Genomic DNA, 21,570 nt, shown 5'->3' with positions numbered 1-21,570 from the left:
CACAGGATGAAGAACTTTCAATCACAAATGCTTTTTCATTTTGACATTTTGACAGATGAATAATCCCGACACCAACGCCTGGGACATAAAAACGCCGAGCAAAGCAGGAAAATGAAAGAAGGAAACTGCTTAGCCCAGAGTGACGACGTAGGTCGCGCTAGTCGAGCAGGAGAGGGTGTTGACATCGTCAGGGTGCTGGTAGGAATCGGCACAGTCGGTGTCACCGGGGGCACAGGTGGCGGTAGTGCAGCTGGAGTCACTGGGGACGACAGAGAAGCCGTTGGTGACAAAGTCGGAAGAGCTATCCATGTTGATGGAAGACATGTCCCAGTAGAGAGTGTCGGAGTCGACGGTGTACTCGAACTGGAGGACACTGTCGGTGTCGCTCGTGGTGGTAGACAGCTTGATGGAGATACCGCCACCGTTGGAGTTGGTCTGCCACGCCTGGCTAAAGGTGCCACCGCCGCTGCTGAGGGTCTGCATCTCGCCGGGGTCGGCGGAAGTGGTCCACATGTAGACATCGTCGCTCATGTTGTTGACGAACTGGACACTGCCGGAGCCCGAGTCACGGGCACGGTGAGGCAGAGCAGCAGCAGTGGCAGCGAGGAGGCCGGTGAAGAAGACGGTGGAGAAGATCATCTTGAATGTGGTAGTCGTGTTGACTTTGTCAAAGGACAGTATAAGTTTGGTAAAAAGAAAGGTCTTGTGTATAAAGACAGACAAAAGATTGTCAAGAGAGAGTGTGGATCTGAAAGAGAGTGATCAGATCGTAGCAAGAGAAAGACACAAAAAGATAGTGTAGTCGAAGGACTGTAGTGATTGATGAGAAGAACAACATCGTGGGGTGTCGAGCTATTTATCCTTTCTGGATTTGGAGTTGTGGCGACGTCTGGACCCCGAACCCATTCCACCACCTTCTCTCCATGGAAGGACTCTTGAGTTTCGGACGAGACGTTCGATGACTTCCTGGGGTTCGCCAATGATCTACAATGGTGTGGAGCCGGTACGCACCCGAAGGTCTCGAACATCTTTCGCCATCGCCGGATTTAGAAGGCCTTCGACAGATCTCTAACTTTTGGAATTTTCCATCCTTCCATTGCACACGAATGGTACAGCATGTTGTTCGCTGGGGACCTGGAGGAACAAGACAGATTTGGAGAAACTGACATCAGAGGCTTTTCCCCTTGTTCTTTTCTCTTGGTTCGACGCGAATGAGTTTGCGCCGCCCCTCCAAAATGGGCTTCAAACTTTGAGACCCTGAAAGGGCTTGCAGGCACAGAGAAACCGAACCAGATCTGTCCTACGTGAGGTGCCGAAGGGGGGAGAAAGGACTGGAAACTTGGTAGAGGGCGGAAGAATCACCCTTGCCGAGTTGTATCCGAGTTCAGTCGCCCTGACCTCAGTCGCCACGCGTTTGAGTGTCTTAGCCACCCCAGAGTTTTAGTCCGCGTGGCATATGGAAATGAGTAGAATAATGGTCACTAAGCATGACTGTACTGTATAGATGCAAGTCTTGCTGTCGCAGTGGGGCTACCCCATAGATCTGCATACCGGGGATCTACAAGATGTAGGTTGAGATCAGGGACTCGTACTTTGACCTGAATTTCGAAAGCGCAAAACTAAGAAACTTCTTAATTCAACAGGTCCAGGTGTACATTGGCATGAGATCAAGGCAACAATACTTCTCAAAAACGAAGTCCGCCGGTCCGGGGCCTGTCATCTAAAGCCAAGACAACCCAACTTTGGCCACAACGCTACCCACTTGGACCCCGGAGAACTGTTTGGTCTAGACTCGAGCCTCAAGATTCCTATCTAGAACTCTTGGCATTTTGTCAAGTCCCTTATGACTCTGCCAAGCAAGAGGCACGAGAACTTGCTTTGCATCTAGAACATGGCTGCCAAGACCAGAAGTAGAAAGATCTTCGGCCGGGTCGACCTTGTTTCTCTATCGCATGTTTCTATACTTATCAAGAGCAACTTGGCACCCTGTTCAGCCGCCTGCCCAGGCCCATGCTCTCGACTAATAATATTTGTGACATCATATCGACTCTGCCTGTACTCAACCATTCATTGTGAACCCCCTTTTGCAACCCATACACGCCACAATATGGCCTGCTTAATGATCACCCCCTCATTTACCCCTCATAAGAAAATTCTGGAGGCACAAAGATTTACCCAGAGCGTTCCTTGGTAGACGTGCGACGTGAAAATTTGGTGGCCTACAGCGCGGATAATATATCCCCTTCCGTCGCCACCCGCACCAGCCTCACACCATTCGTGCCTCAGGCCTTAGAAACACGGCTGGGCCGACAACGGAGCACCCAAATCTATTCAGATGAAGAGTAACAATGACTCGAAATGAAGATCAGAAGATCTATACCACTCATTTCTCCTCTCGCTCCACCACAGATACCTCCGACACCTTTCAAAAGCCAATAAGCAAGGAGCTATAAGCACCAGCCGCCAAACCCCACCATGTTACCCTCCGACCTCGGCCACCGAACTAAACGTCTGCCACGACAGTGAAGGTCTATAAGTTCAAGCAATATCACAACAAATTCCACAAACAAGAAAGAAAATCAACTCTCATTGAGTCTTACTCAAATAAGTTCCACTTCTACTTCTCCACCATTCAACACATCCACCAAAATGGCCAAAGAAACAGCAACCTACACCCACGGCCACCATGCCTCAGTCGTCCGCTCCCATAGCTGGCGCACTGCATCCAACTCAATAGGCTTCCTCCTGCCCCATTTGAAACCAAACATGAGAATTTTAGATATCGGCTGCGGCCCAGGAACTATCACCGTTGACGTGGCAGCTCTGATTCCCCAAGGCCACATCACAGGCCTTGAACGCGTCGGCTCAATCCTCACACAAGCACGCGCCCTCGCTGAAGAAAAAGGCATTACAAATATTGATTTCGTCGAGGGAGATGCCAACGGTCTATCCTACGAAGATGGCACCTTTGACATTGTCTTCTGTCATCAGGTTCTACAGCATGTTGGTGAACCCGTGGGCATGCTAAAGGAGATGAAGCGCGTTACGAAGACCGGTGGAATCGTCGCAGCGAGGGAGGCTGATTATAGTGTTTTCGCATGGTATCCTGAACTACCGGGCCTGAAGACTTGGCAGGAGTTGTACGGTCGTATCGCGAGAAAGAATGGGGGTACGCCGAATGCGGGCCGTGTGTTGCACACGTGGGCCAAGAAGGCGGGGCTAAGCCCGAAGTGTTCGGCTACGATGTGGTGCTATGCGGACAAGGGGGACACGAAGTGGTGGAGTGAGAGTTGGGTTGAGAGATCGCTTTATTCCTCATTTGCGACTACGGCACTGGAGAATGGGATTGCGAGCCAGGGGGAGTTGCAGGCGGTTTCGGATGCTTGGAAGGAGTGGGGGGAGCATGAGGATGCTTGGATTGTAATTCCTAGTATGGAGATTCTGTGTTTTAAGGAGTAGAGTTCAAGTTTACAGGCGAATGGAAGTGATAAGCGATGCATTGGTTTAAGGTATCATTGTAGTAGATGCAGGTGTAGATCGCGCCAGGTTATGCAAAATGTCGTAGTTGTCATGCACACATTAGATGGTGGGGATCCGAGCAACTGACGGCCGGCCCCGTTCGTACGTCGCGTCCGAATTGCCAAGAATTATTTGCAATAGAGAGAGCAGACCGAACTTTCCACATGAGGCTGTGCTATGAAGGCGGTGGTGGTATAGTGGAAAAGATCTTTAGAGGGTCCGCTACTCAAAGAGCGGGTCCGAGATCGGCGTGGCCAACAACATGACAGCGGACCAGTGAACCGGCCGCGTCGGAGAATGGCTTAGTAAAGTGGTTCAATATCTGCCTGCGCCATACGACGAAAGAGTTCGGTTCCGAAGACAGTTTTTGGAGAGAGTTTTCAATGCGGCGGCTTGCCACGTCATTGGACATCCGTCGCTCAAGATTCGGGCACGAATTCGTAGCGATCCCAGTTCTCAGCGACCCACCACTGAGCAACGTGCGCTGCATCTTTAATCCATTGAACGGCTTCTTCGCCATGCTCATTTGCCACTTGTTCTAGTAATGGAGGCAAGGTGAAGGACTGGAGGGTCTTCTCCTCATGAGGGTCGGAATCAATATCGGAGAAGCGCCACTCCACATCAGGGACCATTGGGATCACGATGCGGTAGGACTTATTTGCCGATCGTAGGGCTAGCCAGGTGGCGCCGGTGTTCATGACGGTGAATTGCCAGTCGGGATTGCCATCCTTCTCGGGCACGAGCTCTCGAATCATTGATTGTCCTTCGTAGAGAGGGAGGAGATCCTTGATTGCGTGTGTTGCCTTTTCGTCCAGGGATGCGGACTCAACCAGAAGATCTAGGATTGTCGGGAGAATCTGAAGAGACGTGACACGGCCGTCGATGTTGATTGGTGGTAGCTGCGGGTGAGAGAAGACCATGGGCACGTGGAAGTTGGCGACGTGCGGGTTGTCATAAGGTGTGATGCCGCCATCTTCAATGAGAGAGATGCCGTGGTCGCCCACCATGACAATTAAAGTCTCATTGGCAACGCCATGCTCTTCCAGTACCTCTGTCAACTCTCCAAGCCATTTGTCTGCGACGCCGATCGTGTTGAGGTATCGGTTGATGTTCTTGTTATGATTGAAGACACTAGAGTGAATCAACTCCTCGTAGTTTTGGCCCGGCGGCATATCCCACGGATGATGCGTTTGCCCTGTCAGATGAGTAATAAAAAGACGCTCATGATGCTTTTCGGAATGCTTTAGGGCCTTGGAGAAGTATTGTCGCAGTTCATGCTCGGGGTAGCCCCAGAAGTTGAACTTCTCAGGAGCCTTGCCATCCTTATTCTCCCAGTCCTTGGTGATCGTCTTGTCTGTTATCTTGTCCTGGAATCCCATGGCTGGGATGAGAAGATTCTGATTGTCGTAGTTATCGTCAATACTCTGCATGAAAGTCGAGTGCCAGGGCCAAGTGGTGTAGTCGTCCGACTTCTTCGCCACTTCCGTGCCGTTGGATAGCGAATTCAATGCACTTAGTAGTTGCGGCATACAAGGCTCGTACATATGGTGAAGATACTCGCGGTTGAAATCGACGACCAAAGGTGCGATGCCACATGTGCTTGCCAGGATACTCTTAAGGGTGAAGGTGTCACCGGTGTAGGCATTGGTCATGTGGAGACCTCCGTACGGTTCAACATCATATCGGTCGAATCCAGATGGAGTGTTGGTGAATCTCTCGGCATTCCAAGTGAGATTCGCAAGTCTCTCCTCGACTTCCTCAGGGATACTACCAGAGAAGGATTCACGAATGAGATCGACCAAGTGGGATTCTTTGCGCAGAGGAAAGACGTCGTCTCGGGTGCTTTCCAGCTTGAGTAGGAAAACATGTTTAATGTTAATATCGCCTTTGGTCAAAGCGTCCCTCAATGGCCCGAGAATGCTTTGGTCGAGGTTGCTGATTTTGAGAGGATCCTTGTTTGGATCGTAATGCAAAGCACCACTATCGTTTGATCCTGCGTACCAGTCTCGGAATCCTGCCAGTTGCTCTTCCGGTAGCCAATCCAGCTTTGACGGCGTACCCAGCGCTGTATGATTATAAAGCCAACTGTAGTCGCCCTCCAATGGCGGAAGATCGATAGAAGATGTCTGTTGATGAACCGGGGGTTTTTTAAAGGGGGTCACAATCACCGTTTGCGAGAGAAAGGAATATGCCGTATTCGACGGACGAACGCAGCGTAGCAAAATGACAAAGATCGCGACTGAGCCCACCACTATGCGCAGTAAAAGAGAAGGCTGGGAACTGTGTGACGCCTGAGGAGATTTGCTCGACCCCAGCATAGCCTCGGATTCGTTATTCTCCTCATCCCATTCCTGGCGAGCAACCTGTTCATAGCTCCTTGGGCCTGTTTCCGTCTTTCGTTTCCAGAAGAAGAGGGGTGTCACGGTCGAGTTGAGAATGCGCACGGGAACCCATATTCCGTTGTACAGGTAAGGCGTCGACAGCCAAGCAACTGCGCTGAAGGCGATTTCGACAATTATCATCCCCGTTAAACCGGTCAGCAGGGTTTTGATGGCAGCGGGATCGCGGTGGAAGTAATGCGCTTGTCGCCAATGGATTTCGGCGCCGGTTTGGAAGTAGAAGGAGATGTTGGCCGCGGCCAGGCCGGAGATTGCCAAACTACTATTGGTGATCGTTAGCAGATTTCGTGAATCATTCCAAAGATTCACCTACCCGGGAATAGCTGACAGTGCAGCCAGCACACGCATCCATCTCCGGCCAAAGTTTTGGGTAAGGAAGAGCGCAATGAGAATGCAAATGACATCCTGTAAAAAAAAAGTTGGGCCCCAAAGAAGGAATTGGTCGATGGATAATGAGTTGAGATGAGAGTAAATGTGGAGTAGTTTGGCGCTGATTACGCCGATGAATAGTAGGCCGAAGAAGTACTTGCGCGATGCTGGCCAGTATACGTCAAACCATACGCTCGGGGAGAGTAGACTGCGGAGCAAATCCTTGGACCGGAAGTCGGGCTTCATAATGGAGTGATTACTCTGCAGAGTCTAGGCACGAGACAAAACCAAGACACCCGTGCCCTGAGGCTACAGGGGAAGTAGCTACAGGGGGAGAAAGAAGGTAAAGAAGGCAAGACAGTCTAGAAAGGAAGATGGTCTGCCTTGGGGTGTCACCTCTGTTGCCTGTTGCCTGTTACCTGTTCTCTTGACAAGTCTAACCCATTTTCCATTAAAAATGTAAAAATGTAAAAACGTCGCGCGTTTCGACAGTACAGTAATACTGCATAAGTCTGAAGTCTAGATCCACATGGCTCGTGGTTATCGAATTAAAAGTCCACAATCTTGCGCATGTCGTATTCCTGGATCGCAGACATACCCCTTACCCCATAGTGACGGCCTTACCAGTCGCCAGGCAAAAAATCCACCCTGTATCACATTAGAAACCTCGGCCCAGGCCTCCGGACCCCTCGGCTGTCGCTATTGTTTACCAGAATCGCAAACCACGGATTTTAATGATCGAACACCGAACTAGCATAATCCCATTGAAGATCGAGAGGGTGGTTTCACGAAAACCAAATTTTCAGGGTCCCGCCTGAGACCTTCTCCACTTTATCCACGGGGTTTCAGGGATCATTCGTATTCCAGGCGTGCGAGATTGCCTTCTCGGGCATTTCGTCCCATGCATAAGCACGCCACGCCAATAAAATGCAATCTTATTTTTAGGCCGGTCAGCTTTCGCTGCCTGAATTTACCCCTGATTTCTTCTCATTGCTGTTTACAATGACGTGTTAGGAATGGTCGACTCGCGAATTCGCTCTAGACAGGCTATGACTATAATCTTTTACCGAGTATGAAAGCACTATATTCACAGTATCGTGCGATGCAGTTTATTCATTCAGGTCATAAGCTTTTATCAGCAAAGTAGGCACAAACCGGGAGCGACGGATCGCGGGTCCCAGGCAGCAGCGTAGGAACTAGGGTCCCACTCAAAAGTCATCCAGACTCTGGTACTCCTTGGGGAACTGCTTCCGCACGTACTCCATGTATGTCTTCCAGCGGTGCAGATCATTCGATGCCTCGGCATTGGGGAACGCCTTGCTGAGTTCCTTGGTGATCTTCAAAATGCCCAGCGATGCCTCCTGAGCCTTCTCCAGCTCTTGCTTTACGGCGTTGTCCTTGGGTTTGAATGAGAGGACCTTGGTGTACTGTTCTGCGAGCAAGTCTAGACGGCGCTCGGTCTCCTCGGGGGCAATGGTGATCAACTTGGTAGTCATTAGGTTGCTGATGGCACGGATATCCTGCTCGTCGTCGATACCGGCTAGGACTCGACTGTACAGTTCGGCCATGTGCGTGCGGGAGACAGAGGTGTCGAGGGATGCGTAAAGAGTTTCGTAGGCACTCTGAAATCATTGAGTTAGTATAGTAACTAGAAAACCGATATGGGGCTTCTTACCTTGCGCAAGTCGAGCCCGTCATCCACCTTGTGTTTAAACGGACCCATCTGCACCTCGCGGATCAGCTCTGGCTTTATCTGTGTATCGCCAAAGACGGCGGGGAGTAGTTCGTCCAGGTGGGGAAGAAGTAGGTTCATTTTATTGTGGATGGCGGAGTTCAGGGTGGTCAATGCAAGTCGGTGGTTGCCCAGGTCGCTGTCGGCGAGCATGTTGGTCAGAAGGGGCACCATCAGGGGACGAAGGACGTTGTTGTAGGCATCGCTTGAATCAGCAAGCGTATACCGGAAGGCAGAGATGACTACGCCGCGGATAACGACGTCTTGAGTAGAAAGATGCTCCTGGAAATGAGGAATGTATGCCACCGGATCGATCAGAGCAAGACGGCCAACACACTCGGCACCTACGGCCCGGTTATCCTCTTCCTCCGAAACGACGAGGAGAGACTGCCATAGCTTGGAGGCAGAAGGCGCGAGGTCAGGGCGTACCACCTCAGGATGCTGGAGCAACTCGCGAACTGAATGGAGGAGAAGGTAGCTCTGGGGGTTGAATTTGGTCAATCCGTTCAACAGAATAGGCAGATAGGCTTTGACACTTCCAGCTGCTGCGTTGCCGAGGGCAGTGGCAGCCGCCAAGCGGACATGGTCGGAGGGAGAGTTAAAGTGGGCAATGAACAAATCGGGGGTAAGGGAGCACTCGGCACCCATCCGCAGTCCGATCTCGCCAAGAATTGCCAGGGCAAGACACTTGCGACTGTCGTCCTGGGCAGATTGCAACTCGTTCGAGAAATCGTCCATCTTGACACCTAGGTTGGGTCCGCCATGCACTAGAAGGGTTCCAACGGCCCGACCAACGACAGAGGAGTCGCCAGTAATGCCAACATTCTGTAACAAATTTTGCATCAATTGGGCACCGGCACCTTCCTCGCCAATGACCTTGACTAGAAGAAGCAGAGCCTTCAGGACGGTGCCAACCAACGGTTGCTTCACAATGGCACAGATCGACGAGATCAGAGCATCATTAACCAGCGTCTTGGAGTTTCCGGGGACCAGCTTAGCAAATATGATCAAGGTGGGAGTAAGCAGGTGGAAATCTGGAGCGGCCAGGAGAGGCAGCAAGACATTCTCTAGAGTCGTCATGGCGGTAGCATTGAGGTGTGAGCGAGTGTTGGAGTTCATGGCAATGCTGCGAAGAGCTTCCAGACATGAGCCTCGCAAAGCACGGTCAGCCTTGCGAAGGTTAGAGCCAAGTTCCAGAGTCACATCGTTGACCCAATCACCCGTCACGTCCTGCTTGCGGTCGGCTAGGACCACAACATCGTCGATGGCACGAACGGCCGCTAAACGGGTTGTCTCGTTCTTGACGCGATCAGACAGAACCGTAAGTCCCTGAGACCTGCGGTCGGCTGACAGATACTCCATGCCTCGTTCACCCGACGTGCGGGCCAGGATGACACCGAAGACGTGAATAGCCCGCTGACGGACTTCAAGGTCAGCGCTGGTGTCAGCGATGCGGGCAAGAACCACATCGTAAAGCTTTTCCAGTTGCATGGCCATATCAGAAGCATTGGACGAGGCCCGAGGTGGAGTCAAGGCCTTGACGATTTGCTCCACGGCGCCCAAGGCCTCGCTGCTAACCTTGTAGTTGCGCTCATTCACAGCACCGACGACGCCGGGAACGAGGGCGATCAGGAAGGGCAAAAGTGCATCAGACAGGTGGGTCTCCGCAATGGCAGAGATCAGGCCCAGAGTCTCAATTTGTAGAGTCCCTGCACTGACAGCCGCACCCGAGTGGGCCGCCGAGCTTCCTGAAAGTGATGATGTCTTGAGGGCGTCCGCGATAAGGTCTTCGATCTGTTGAAGGTGGTCTGCCAGGCCTCCGTAGCGAACCAACGAAAGGCTCTTTAGCAGAATAATGGCGGCTTGTCGAAGAGGCATCGAGGCTTGCTTCCAGGCCTTCACCAGGCTCTGCACGATCAGGGGCACAGAACGGGCCAATTCAGCCTGCGGGCCGGACTTCGGTGAGGAGGGAACAACGGGTGAGTCGATCACAGAGGACGTGCCGACACTGGGCTCAAAGTCGACCATACTAGCATCGCTGTCCTGGCGTCTCCTCTTGCGAGAATTCCTAGATCCGCCAACCGCCTCGAGGAATCCATTAGAAGTGACGACGACCGCCCCTTCGCTAGTCTTACGAACGAGGGCAGTCAGGGTAGACACCACCTCCAGCGTGACACTCTCTTCTCTTTCACGTCCGATGCGGGCAATCAGGGCGGGAGCAATCTGCTGGTACAGAGCTGCATCATCCAGGACGCGGCTGCGACCGTAGGTAGAGACCAGCGAATAGAGCAGCTTGGCTGAACACCGACGGACCTTCCAGCTCATGTCATCAACGTCACTGTATCCGTCTTCCTCCTCGAAGTCACCGAATTCGTCGTCGTCCATGTCGGGTTCCTCGGTGGCATCGTCCTCGCTGCCATCATCTTGGGTGCCTCCCATCTCTTCATCGTCCTCCATTTCAGCGACATTCGGATCGTATTTCAGGAATCGAAGAGCTGCACTGGTGGTATTGGCAAGGTACGGCTGCATCTGCTGGTTGCAGGAGCTGATCAAAGCTTCAAGGGTGACCAGGGCAGTCTCACGGAGCTCATCCGCTTGCGGATCATGGTCCTCATCATGCGAGTAAACCGACATTTTGATGACGATGACGAAGGAATGAGTAGATCGCGTGTTTCAAGGTCAACAGATGCGAAGCTGGCGGGGCAGCTCCGGCGGAACAATGTGGGTCCGCCTCCGCGCAAAGCGTTCACTGCAAAAAGTCGAGCAGGTCAAGTGAAGGTTGCGCGCTTCTCTTAGAGGCAAGTAGTGCTTGAAGACCGCCTTGCTTTCGTGATTTAGCTCGCTTCTTGCTGCCCGCGTTGTCCTCCGCTTTGCTGGGTTGGGGTGTTGACAACTGGGATGGAGTTTGCACAGAGGTTGTTATAACCGTAGATGGACTTGATGTAGCAATGGAAGTAATAGCTGGCGCAAATTTGACACCTGGCATATGCGTACGCTTTGGAACCGTTCTCCTGCTTGGGATCACAGTGCGTTGCTGGCAGCGCGCACACTTGTACACTTTTGCGCCGGAGCCTGGCGCAGATTTTTTTCGTGGTTTGACATCAATTAAAGTAGATTGATACTTTCTAAGGCTACCGCAAGCTCCACAGTGATGTTTTTGCTGTCGCACATTGAGAGATTTGTGGTCGTTGTGGAGGACACGAGTATGGGCATCTAACAGATGCGCCGACGTGGACGGGCTGCGCGACCCCAAGAACAGTGCAGCGTCACTAAGAAAACGCAACTGAGGGGACTCAATAGGAGGCATTATTGAGAGGACAATGAATAGGACCAATAGAACCGAAATAGGCGACAATAGCACAATGGCAGAATAGCAGAATAGCACAATCGAGATTAAGAGGAGAACATTTCAAAGTGGTGCAAATATCTGCCTGAGAATCCCGGCACCGCTAAACCCTCATCGTTCACCTCGCTCATCCGCATTTCACCTCAAGTGCCCCCCGCGGAATAGCTCCCTCCTTTCCTCCTTTCTTCACGCTCCCTCTGTCTTTTCTTCGATTTGAGCATGCTGTCGCCTGTTTTTTACTGAGGGTACCATCCGTCGTTTCCACCTCTGCAGAGACCTATCCCATTCTCATTTCATTGTCACCTCACCTTCACCATCAACATCGTGGCTCTCCCCCCTTCCAATCTCTCCTCAGTCATGGCTGAACCTCACCCGCCCCGCTTCGCGGTCGTTGGATGTGTAAGTTTTCCCCCCGGCAATCTAAAATGTCTAACCTGTGGTCTTGATCCTCAATTTTGATACTGATTTTCTTGCAGGTGCACGGCTCACTCAACCAGATTTACGCTGATGTCAAGGTTGAGTGTGAAAAACGAGGCTGGGACACTGTCGACGCAGTCATCCTAGGCGGTGATACCCAGGTAGTTTGGTCTCGTACTCCAAGAAACTCGTATCTAACATGGAACAGACCTTGCGCAATTGCAATGACGCGACGTGCATCAAAATGCCTGACAAGTACAAAAAACTTGGTGACTTCGCTCATTATTACTCCGGTGAGCTCACAGCTCCCTATCTCACTATCTTTGTGGGCGGAAATCATGAGGCAAGCAACTACCTCCGCGAGCTTCACTATGGAGGCTGGGCATGCCCCAATATCTACTTCCTGGGAGCCGCAAATGTTATCCGCTTAGGACCTGTCCGTATCTCAGGAATGTCTGGTATCTGGAAAGGCTACGACTATCGTAAGCCTCACTCTGAGCGCCTCCCATACAATAACGATGATCGAGGGAGCATCTACCACGTCAGGGAGATTGACATCCGCAAGCTGCTCCAGGTCCGCACCCAAGTGGATGTTGGTCTGAGTCATGACTGGATTCGTGGTATCGAGAACTTCGGTGATTCCAAGGGTCTCTTCCGGAGGAAACCTTTCCTCCGCGAGGATTCAATGACAGGAAAACTGGGCAACAACGCTGCTCTTCAAGTTGTGGAACGTCTTCGGCCTCGGTACTGGCTGTCGGCCCATCTGCATGTTCAATTCGCCGCGACTATGCCCCATGATGGCGTTACCTTACAGAAAACCGATCCCACCCCTGGTGAGCCTGTTGAGTGGGCTGTGATCGACGTCGCCGGTTCGTTGACAACAACTGTCCCGGCTACCCAGTCTCAACCATCCGCTTTTATGGATCTCGACAGCAATTTGAACAATACGATGTCGTCCCCAGACACTGTGGGTATTAATCCTACCTCAACTGCCTCCGATCCCGCATTGAACGTCAAATCTCCCGCCATCGGTGACATGGCAACGCGTCTTGCTGGTTGGAACAATTTCCAGCCAATTGCTCGCAAGGCCGAGGTTGATGCAACGCTCAATCTGCGCGAGGAACTTCAGCAAGCCGGGTCTCGGACTGTGAAAGCTCCTGAGACTCAGTGGAAGCGTGTGACCTTCCATAATGGTGACCGCCGAGTTGATCCTGCCATTCGCATGGACACTGCCTCGCCGTCAAAAAAGCTTAAGGTCGAGAACAAAGAAGAGATCGACCTGGAGTCTAGCGATGATAATCTTGACACCGTCGGTATTGATTCTACCGTTCGCATGAACCCTTCCTCGCCGTCAAAGAAGCTTAACGTCCAGAACGAAGAAGAGATCGATCTGGAGTCTAGCGATGACGATCATGATGCCGTCGTCCCCCAAGAATTGCTTGGTTCGCATCAGAATGCCAAGCTTCAGAACAACGAGGAGGTCAGCCTGGAGTCCAGTGATGAGAGCATGTCGTCTCCATCTCGAAAGGCCCCTCAGGGTGTCTCCATATCGGGCCATGTTGATGTGAAAACCGAGCCAATGGGTTTGTCTGAGATTACTGATGGCACCGCCGAATCTAGATCCCATGTAGATCAGGCCATACGCAACAGTCTCCCGGCCAGTCTCTCTCGCCCGGTTCCTCCCCCACCTCGAGAAGTCAAAATGACTCACCCTCCGGCGATTCACAATAAGTTCACTCGATTCTTGGCCCTTGACAAGCCCAACAACCACGATCCGTACCTCCAGCTTGTGGAAATCCATCCCGTCTCGAACCAGGAATCTGTACAGTATGAACGACCTTATCATCTGCAATACGATAAGGAATGGCTTGCAATTACTCGTGTCTTTGCCGGTGATATCCGCATTGGCGAACCGACCATCCCCGTCCCTGTGAATCTAGGGGAGGAGGAGTACCTCCGCAGGATTCTGGAAAATGAGCAATGGGTTGAAGAAAACATCGTGCAGAAGGGTCTGATGGATGTTCCTTACAATTTCGAGCATAGCTCCCCAAAATACGATCCTTCCGTCCCAATCACCACTTCAGATCAGCCCCTGGAGTACAGCAACATCCAAACCACGAAGTTCACCGAGTTGCTCCAGATTCCCAACCCGTTCGCGATATCCGAGGAGGAGGCAATTGCCAGAAACGATGCCGGCCCTCGTCCTATGAATCATCGTGCTTTCGGTGGTGACCGTGGTCACCGTGGCCGAGGCCGTGGCCGTGGTGGACGTGGTGGAGGACGCGGCGGACGTGGCGGTGGTGGCCGAGGCCGTGGTGGTAATCACTGATTTTGTTCCAAACTTTTGAATATGGATTTCTGAACCCAATTTATTCCAATCTTGATCCATTGAGGGGTATCATTGTAAATGACACTTCTGAGTAAGCAGGTAGCTAAATAACAATCATAGAAGGTTGATCTGACTGTGAATCTCACAATGTGGGGAAATGATCGTCTTCGTGCCCGCCGCCCCCCACATCGACTATTTCAAAAGTGCCGCGAACACTACCTTATGTAGCTTCCATCGGGGCGCGTCGGAAAGAAGAGCCAAAGTGGGACACTAACCCGAGGTTTGTTAGTTAGTCCATGCCGCGTCCCGCCTGAGTCAGAATGCTAGCCAGCCTAGACTAGCTTCCCACATACAACTTTGGGTATCACGAGGCTGAGCTTGGGGGCCGAGAGGGGTTCCTTTCCTGTCTCCGATGACATGACACTCGTCTCAACCCCCTCCCGCTAATATTCGGTATTCCAAAGCTCACTACTTTATTTCAAGCGAGGTTCCATCCGCAGTGGATCAGGCCCTCAACATGCCTTGTCCTCCACGAGAAACGTTCCAGATCGGTTGGATATGCGCCCTGCCGATCGAAGCTGCCGCAGCCAAGGAGATGTTGGATGAAAATTTTGGCCTTCTCGATGCGCAAGATTTAAGCGACTCAAACATCTATACATTAGGTCGAATTGGTAAACACCACGTCGTAATCGCCTGCCTCCCGGGCGGCCAATGTGGAATTACGTCGGCCACGACTGTCGCAACTAACATGATTCGCACATTTTCAAAATCGCTCCGGATTGGCTTGATGGTCGGAGTTGGCGGTGGAATCCCGTCAGCTGCTCATGATATCCGGCTTGGCGATGTTGTGATCAGCTGCCCAAAGAATACCTGCGGAGGCGTGGTTCAATATGATATGGGGAAGGTCGAGGTTGGGGGAGAATTTCACCGTACTGGCTCTCTGAATAGCCCTCCTAGGGGTCTTCTTACAGCCATTAACTTGATGAGGGCCGCTGAGCTCACGGATGATCCTCACTATCCTAAGTATTTGCTTAAGGCTATTGGGAGAAACGCACGTACTCGGAAAAACTTCGTGCGACCACAACAGGATCGACTGTTCAAACTCGAGCACTATCATTATGGGACGGCGAGCACGTGTGATGGATGCCTAGCGGAATGGGAAGAGACACATAGTGAACGCGAAACTAGTGATCCACAACCACACTACGGCATCATCGCATCTGGAAATGCGGTTATTAAGGATGGATTCACACGCGAACAACTCAGGCTAGACACTGGGGCATTGTGCTTCGAGATGGAGGCAGCTGGTTTAATGATGGACTTTCCTTGTATCGCCATCCGCGGTGTTTGTGATTACGCCGATACGCATAAAAACAAGCAATGGCAAGGATATGCGGCCTTGGTAGCAGCATCATACGCTAAAGAGCTACTAGGATACGTGCCTATCAGCTCTGTGTTACAAGAGAACCTAATGGTAGATATCTGCGATATGTAAATCTATGGCTACTTTGTGTTGAACATATTACTTATACAGAACTACACAGAGGTGCTGAAAAAAGAAATTAAAAGCATCAATCAACAGCTTCACCGGGTCTATGATCAACAAGAACAACATCACAATGAACTCAAAAACATTGCTCTCACAGATAAGCAACGTGGTCACCAAGTTTTCAAAGTCACGAATTACGAGGAGCAGAAAAATATCAATCCAAGACGAGCCGAAGGAACCTGTCAATGGGCTCTAGGAAGCCTTGAATATATCCATTGGTGGGAGAACTGCGGCAATGATCTTCTCTGGGTGTCAGCTGATCCGGGGTGCGGCAAGTCTGTATTGGCCAGATCAATCATCGATGACTACATCCCAGCCTCCAGTCCAGCTGTGACAATATGCTATTTCTTTTTCAAAGACAACGATGAGCAGGATAGTCTTGGAGCAGCGCTATGTGCGATGCTTCATCAGCTTTTCAGTCAGCGGCCTTACCTTCTGCATCATGCACTACCATCATGGGAAAAGAACGGGGATAGACTTCGGCAAGAGGCTGAAGAGCTTTGGAGGATCTTTCTCACAGCAACGTCAGCGGACGTATCATGCAAAACGATTTGTGTACTCGATGCACTTGACGAATGCCGTGAGGATGATCAACGTCGTTTGATTGCGCAGCTCGGACACTTTCACTGCCAGTCGAATTCATCAACACAGAATGGCTGGTTAAAATTCCTGGTAACTAGTCGTCCCTATGATCACATCCAACATCAATTCCAAGCAGTCAAGGACTCTTTCCCGCATATACACCTCAAGGGAGAGGAAGAGAATGATCGAATCCACGAGGAGATAGATCTGGTCGTGAAGATTAGAGTGAAAGAGCTAGCGAAAACGGCATTCTTATCATCTAAAACGACGCAGGAACTTGAAAGCCAGCTTCTTCGAATGGAACATCGCACCTACCTTTGGTTACATTTGGCTATTTGTGACATTCGCACGACCTTTGAGAATAGCCTTCGACCTGCCGAGGAATCCATCCGAGTGATACCTCCTTCTGTGAATGCCGCATATGAAAAGATTCTCAGTCGAGTGCCATCTGAGCAAGTTGATACAGTGAGGAAGATCTTGAAAATTATCGTTGCAGCACGACGTCCGTTGACAACGCAAGAAATGGGCATGGCGCTCGGGATAGCTATCTGTTCACGATCACGACATACAGCAGAGGCTGGACTAGATTCAGCCCATTTGGATAAGAAGCTCCGACGACTATGCGGCCTATTCGTCTTTACCAATAATTCTAAGATCTATCTCATTCATCAGACGGCCAGGAAATTCCTCATCAAGACGGATCTTTCCAGTTCTGAATACGCATGCAGCCTCAAAGATGCAGAAAGCCAAATGGCTTTAATCTGTTTGCGTTACCTTTTGACAGAGGGATTGGAAAGAAAAAAGGGCCAATCAACCTGTATTCCAATCTTTCTAGAATATTCATCGGTGTATTGGACTGATCATGTACGGCACATGAAATCAACTGAAAATCAAGAACTAGAACCTTTGTTACGCGAGATCTACAATACAACCGGAGAGCTGTTTTTGCTCTGGTTTCCAGTATTTTGGAAAGCGAAGATGCAAAAGAAGAGAACGCCTATGATGAATGATGCAATTCACCTGGCGGCTCTGAACGGGCACGAGCAAGTGGTCCACGATTTACTCGCTGAAGATGAAAGTAGAATAAATATTGTAGACAGCACAGGATCATACGCAGTGATGTGGGCATCGCTGAATGGATACGAGGTGATAGTGCAGATGATACTGGACCACGGAGCCGAAGTCAATACTGCTCTCTACGATACTGCTCTACAGGCTGCCTGTGCTAGAGGACACCTAAGCATTGTTCGAATGTTACTGGGGCACGGTGCCGAAATCAATGCTAAAGGTGACCAGTATGGCAATGTTCTACAGATAGCTTGCACTAATGGTTATGATGAGATAGTGCAGATGCTACTGGACCACAGAGCCGATGTCAATACCCAGGTTAATCTCTATGGCAATGACCTACATACTGCGTGCGCCGAAGGCCATGATAGAATTGTGCAGATACTGCTAGATCATGGAGCCAACATCAACGATCGGAACAGCGAGAGTGTCGACGCCTTGCAGTTGGCTTGTACATGGGGATACGATATTATCGTGCAGATGTTACTGGAGCACGGAGCTGAAGTTAGTGCTCCAGGTAGCAAGTTCAGCAATGCACTGGAAGTGGCTTGTTCTGGAGGACATATTGGAATTGTACGTATGCTGCTGGAATACGGGGCTGGATAGTGCTCAGGATCATTTTCACGATAAGCCACGATAAGCCCTTCAGGTGGCTAGAGGATTGGAGGATATTGTGCAGTTGTTCAAATACATTCAATTTGTTTCTCAGTTGCTGTTGTACTTGATACAGTTCCTTTCCTTCCCATATCGTAACTATTTAAAACCACATTGACACCCCTGGAGCAGTCGTCAGTCCTGCTGCCTTGACTGGCTGGACACATCCACATGTGTTTTAAATGCATTCTGTTTTGTATTTGGTATTGTTCCAGATTACCAGAGCTATCCGCTTATAGATGGATACAGTTAAAAAGTCTGCGCTACTCTCTTGGCAGTGGTACTCTCTCAGAAAATTTCAATGTTGCAAGCTGATTTCGCTAAACACTGTACATGTACTCCAAGAGTGAGAATTCATGCAAATCTTCTTTGGTTGATTTATGATATGATCCACAGTGGGGAACTATCTATATCATAGGTGGCACAGGCTGCTGGCTGCAATATAAGTACCATCTTGAGGATCTCTTCAAATGTACGGATGTTTGACAGCGTCAAAGCACCGCCTATCAAAGGTGGAAGATAAAGCCAAGGAGATCATCTATTTGTGATCGGGATTCTTTTCCCCCTCTACATGCTCTGCGTGGATGTCGTTCTTGTGCAAAGTATTCTCCACATCGGCCTGTCGCTGTTCCTCATCAATAGCGCCAAAGATAAGGTCCATGTCTTCCAAAGTTCTTCCCTTGGTCTCCTTTACAAAGATGGCGACGAAGATACCCATGGCCGAACAGAAGATGGCAAACATGAGGAAAGTTCTCCACCCAATACTGTTGATCGCACGGGGAGTCACTTCAGTAATGACAAAGTTGAAGAGCCACTGCGAGGCAGCTCCAAGACCAACACCGTAAGCACGGAGACGAGTGGGAAAGATCTCACCGAGATACACCCAAGGAGTCGGACCCCATGAGAAAGAGTATCCGATCACGTAGAGATAGATCATAGCCACCATAGCAGTGGAAGCAGGAGAGACAGAGGTAGCATCCGGGTTTGGGGGATGCGTAGCCAAGACAGCGCCAATGATAAACATCATAGCAGCCATCCAAGCAGCACCACCAACCATACTCCACTTCCGACCCCAGCGATCGATACCAATAAGCAGAAAGATTGCCGTGGCGACGACCTTCACCGTACCGTACACACCTGTAGCAAACAGCGACGACTTGGTCGAGCTAACACCAATCGACTCAAAGATCTGAGGTGCATAGTATCCGATGCTGTTTGTTCCGGAGAACTGCTGCCAGAACATGATGATGAAACCAAGGAAGAACCGATACCGATTGCTCTTCTGCAGGCACTCCTTCCACGTCACGCCCTCCGTTTGGGAAGTCTCTTCTTCAATTGCAGCATAGATCTCAGCAATCTCCCTTTGCACCTCCTCGTTATCCTCGCTCTCATTACGAATATAGGCAAGAGACTTCAAAGCCTCGTCACGGCGGCCCTGCTTCATCAGCCAACGGGGAGACTCCTTTAGGAAGAAGAGACCAATGAGCATTAAACCACCGGGGATCAGTTGGATAGCCACGGGGATACGCCACTGGCTAGTTCCCTCCGGCACACGGAGAGCAACACCATAGTCCAGCCAGTATGCAAAAGTACTTCCAATGACTAAGAATTCCTGGAAAAGACCAGCAATCCGACCTCTTTGGGCCGGGGGGCAGTTCTCGCTGACAAAGACAGGAGTAATACTGGACATGCCTCCAATTCCCAAACCGGCAATGACACGACCGCCGTAGATCTGTCCAATAGCGTGGTGGGAGCCTACTTGGACTGCGGCTCCGACCAGGAAGATAGAGGCGAAGATCATCAGGGAGTAGCGACGGCCAATTCGGTCGTTGAGGAAGGCGGCGAAGATAGATCCAAAGAAGCATCCTGCTGTCAAGAGACTGACCACATTTGAGGATACTTGGGCATTCGCGGTATCGGCGAAACCGGACGATGATGTTGGGAGACCGAAATCTTTCTTGAAGCTGTCCATGGCGAGAACTGAGCCCATAACACCCGTATCATATCCTGTAAACAAAATTAGTCTGAGTGTCCTGTCTATTTAGAACCGTGATAGCACGTACCGAAGAGCAACGAGCCCAAATAGGCGACGGATGTGAGTACATAGACTCGATAGTTCTTCATGAACCCTGACTTCCCCATGATGGCGGTTTTGAGGCCTTGCCCGAATGCCTAGAGAGTAAAGAGAAAAAAGAACAACGAATTGACAAACGGCCTGCCGTGTCTGAGCTTAGGAAGATAGGAAAAGACTGGCTTTCAGCCAGGACGGATCCCCTTTATATTCGGGCCATTCCTCTGCAACGGAACCAGTGGGCCAGCTTCTCCACGGGGTCGGCTAATGCTAAGCATCCCAGAGCATATGTTGGCACATTCGCCGTACGACCTGCTAGGGCCTCATGTACGGGATCAAGCCGAGAAGATGAGTGGTTCAAAACTGGGGAGACGGGGAATGGAGGCCCGCATTGGGGAAATTCGGTGGGACGCCGCGGGGAAACGCAGTGGGGAATGGATGATCCCTGCCTTGCTAGTTTTTCCGTCCACTGGGGGCGCACCAGAGCTGCTTTGGTATGGCATGGGAACCTATATTGTCTAACTGTAACTGGCTTTGGTCCGGGTATGTTGCACGGGCCATCTGATGCCAAGAGTTGACGGACTGCGTTGTGATTCATGGAATTTGAGACGGTTGTCCGTCCGGCCCACTATGACTTCGTTTTCCTACCCTTATAAGCTGTATGGCTCGCATCATATTTGGGTCTGACGTGCTAAATCATTGCAAAGATACTGAGTCGCTTTTATTTGTGTTTTTGGAAATGCGATGACTTCAATCGTGGGTGATTCGAGGTTTGCTGACCACAATTCGTACCCTAAATCAAATGCCGTCGGCAATAGATCTCAATCGCCGAATCCCACATCAGCTCTCGGACTCAATGAGTCAATAAGTGCCGATTTACGGAATCACGCCCGTATAAGCAATTGACATCCCATTCTAGCCTGGGATATCATTGGAGATTGGGTATGCCGGCAGTTATGCCGAACTTTTCTTGTCCACTCTATTGAAGTCAAAAGCCGACAAGATCGGAGTCGGGTGGGAGTGGGATATTCATAATCGTGGCAATGAACGTCAATGGCTTACATTGAGAAAACTTTGTTCTAGGAAATACAAATTCATGAGACTATACATTAGAAGACTAGACACAGATTATCACCGACTCCCGTGGCAGCCCTACTTCGGGCGTCTCATTATGACTTTCCATCCTTGCAAAGCCATAATTGCTGAAATCCCCCTTTGACACGTTAATAAACCCTATATTTAAACTCTTGTCCAAGGAAGGGCGGGATCTCACCGTCATAGTCGACTGGTAGTTCTCGGGGGTTCTTGACCTACAAATCACCCTATTACTGAGATTTCCGGGACCTAAATTCGATATCTATACATTGAGAGTCTGTTATCCATACTCACTGTCGTCCTCTTAGCACAGAGCTCAGTAATCTCCTGACCAACAGGGGGCCGTTGATATCCGCCACCAGATCGCATTCCAGCTTCGTCCCGTAATCATTTCTGCTCACAGCGCTTAAGAGCTCGAGCTTCATCCTGTAAACGCCAAA

At 50.6% G+C, this 21,570-nt stretch overlaps 8 protein-coding genes across 8 annotated transcripts; 4 read left to right on the top strand and 4 right to left on the bottom strand.

The window, feature by feature from the left end:
- Positions 1 to 129: 129 nt before the first annotated feature.
- Positions 130 to 639, bottom strand: N7443_000265 (uncharacterized protein; the record flags this gene model as incomplete). Its single annotated transcript, XM_056880321.1, has 1 exon — positions 130 to 639. The coding sequence occupies one exon, from the start codon at positions 637 to 639 to the stop codon at positions 130 to 132; it is 510 nt and encodes a 169-aa protein (XP_056745559.1).
- Positions 640 to 2,649: 2,010 nt separating this feature from the next.
- N7443_000264 (class I SAM-dependent methyltransferase) lies at positions 2,650 to 3,459 on the top strand (the record flags this gene model as incomplete). Its single annotated transcript, XM_056880320.1, has 1 exon — positions 2,650 to 3,459. The coding sequence occupies one exon, from the start codon at positions 2,650 to 2,652 to the stop codon at positions 3,457 to 3,459; it is 810 nt and encodes a 269-aa protein (XP_056745558.1).
- A 479-nt stretch (positions 3,460 to 3,938) lies between these two features.
- N7443_000263 (uncharacterized protein) lies at positions 3,939 to 6,533 on the bottom strand (the record flags this gene model as incomplete). The annotated part of the gene is made up of 2 exons (XM_056880319.1): positions 3,939 to 6,180; positions 6,232 to 6,533. The coding sequence occupies 2 exons, from the start codon at positions 6,531 to 6,533 to the stop codon at positions 3,939 to 3,941; spliced, it is 2,544 nt and encodes an 847-aa protein (XP_056745557.1).
- Positions 6,534 to 7,495: 962 nt separating this feature from the next.
- Positions 7,496 to 11,326, bottom strand: canA (putative cullin binding protein CanA; the record flags this gene model as incomplete). The annotated part of the gene is made up of 4 exons (XM_056880318.1): positions 7,496 to 7,909; positions 7,963 to 10,629; positions 10,738 to 10,768; positions 10,911 to 11,326. The coding sequence occupies 4 exons, from the start codon at positions 11,324 to 11,326 to the stop codon at positions 7,496 to 7,498; spliced, it is 3,528 nt and encodes a 1,175-aa protein (XP_056745556.1).
- Positions 11,327 to 11,722: 396 nt separating this feature from the next.
- On the top strand, positions 11,723 to 14,111 carry N7443_000261 (RNA lariat debranching enzyme; the record flags this gene model as incomplete). Its single annotated transcript, XM_056880317.1, has 3 exons — positions 11,723 to 11,764; positions 11,842 to 11,919; positions 11,991 to 14,111. 3 exons carry the CDS (start codon positions 11,723 to 11,725, stop codon positions 14,109 to 14,111), a joined length of 2,241 nt encoding a protein of 746 aa, XP_056745555.1.
- A 517-nt stretch (positions 14,112 to 14,628) lies between these two features.
- Positions 14,629 to 15,606, top strand: N7443_000260 (5'-methylthioadenosine/S-adenosylhomocysteine nucleosidase family protein; the record flags this gene model as incomplete). Its single annotated transcript, XM_056880316.1, has 1 exon — positions 14,629 to 15,606. The coding sequence occupies one exon, from the start codon at positions 14,629 to 14,631 to the stop codon at positions 15,604 to 15,606; it is 978 nt and encodes a 325-aa protein (XP_056745554.1).
- Positions 15,607 to 17,361: 1,755 nt separating this feature from the next.
- On the top strand, positions 17,362 to 17,916 carry N7443_000259 (ankyrin repeat domain-containing protein; the record flags this gene model as incomplete). Its single annotated transcript, XM_056880315.1, has 1 exon — positions 17,362 to 17,916. One exon carries the CDS (start codon positions 17,362 to 17,364, stop codon positions 17,914 to 17,916), a length of 555 nt encoding a protein of 184 aa, XP_056745553.1.
- A 586-nt stretch (positions 17,917 to 18,502) lies between these two features.
- On the bottom strand, positions 18,503 to 20,106 carry N7443_000258 (sugar porter family MFS transporter; the record flags this gene model as incomplete). The annotated part of the gene is made up of 2 exons (XM_056880314.1): positions 18,503 to 19,971; positions 20,028 to 20,106. The coding sequence occupies 2 exons, from the start codon at positions 20,104 to 20,106 to the stop codon at positions 18,503 to 18,505; spliced, it is 1,548 nt and encodes a 515-aa protein (XP_056745552.1).
- Between the last annotated feature and the right edge of the window lie 1,464 nt (positions 20,107 to 21,570).

Source organism: Penicillium atrosanguineum, assembly GCF_028827265.1.
Source record: "Penicillium atrosanguineum strain IBT 20685 chromosome Unknown utg000001l_segment0_segment0, whole genome shotgun sequence".
Lineage (NCBI taxonomy): Eukaryota > Fungi > Ascomycota > Eurotiomycetes > Eurotiales > Aspergillaceae > Penicillium > Penicillium atrosanguineum.
This window is presented reverse-complemented; position numbering and strand designations above follow the sequence as displayed.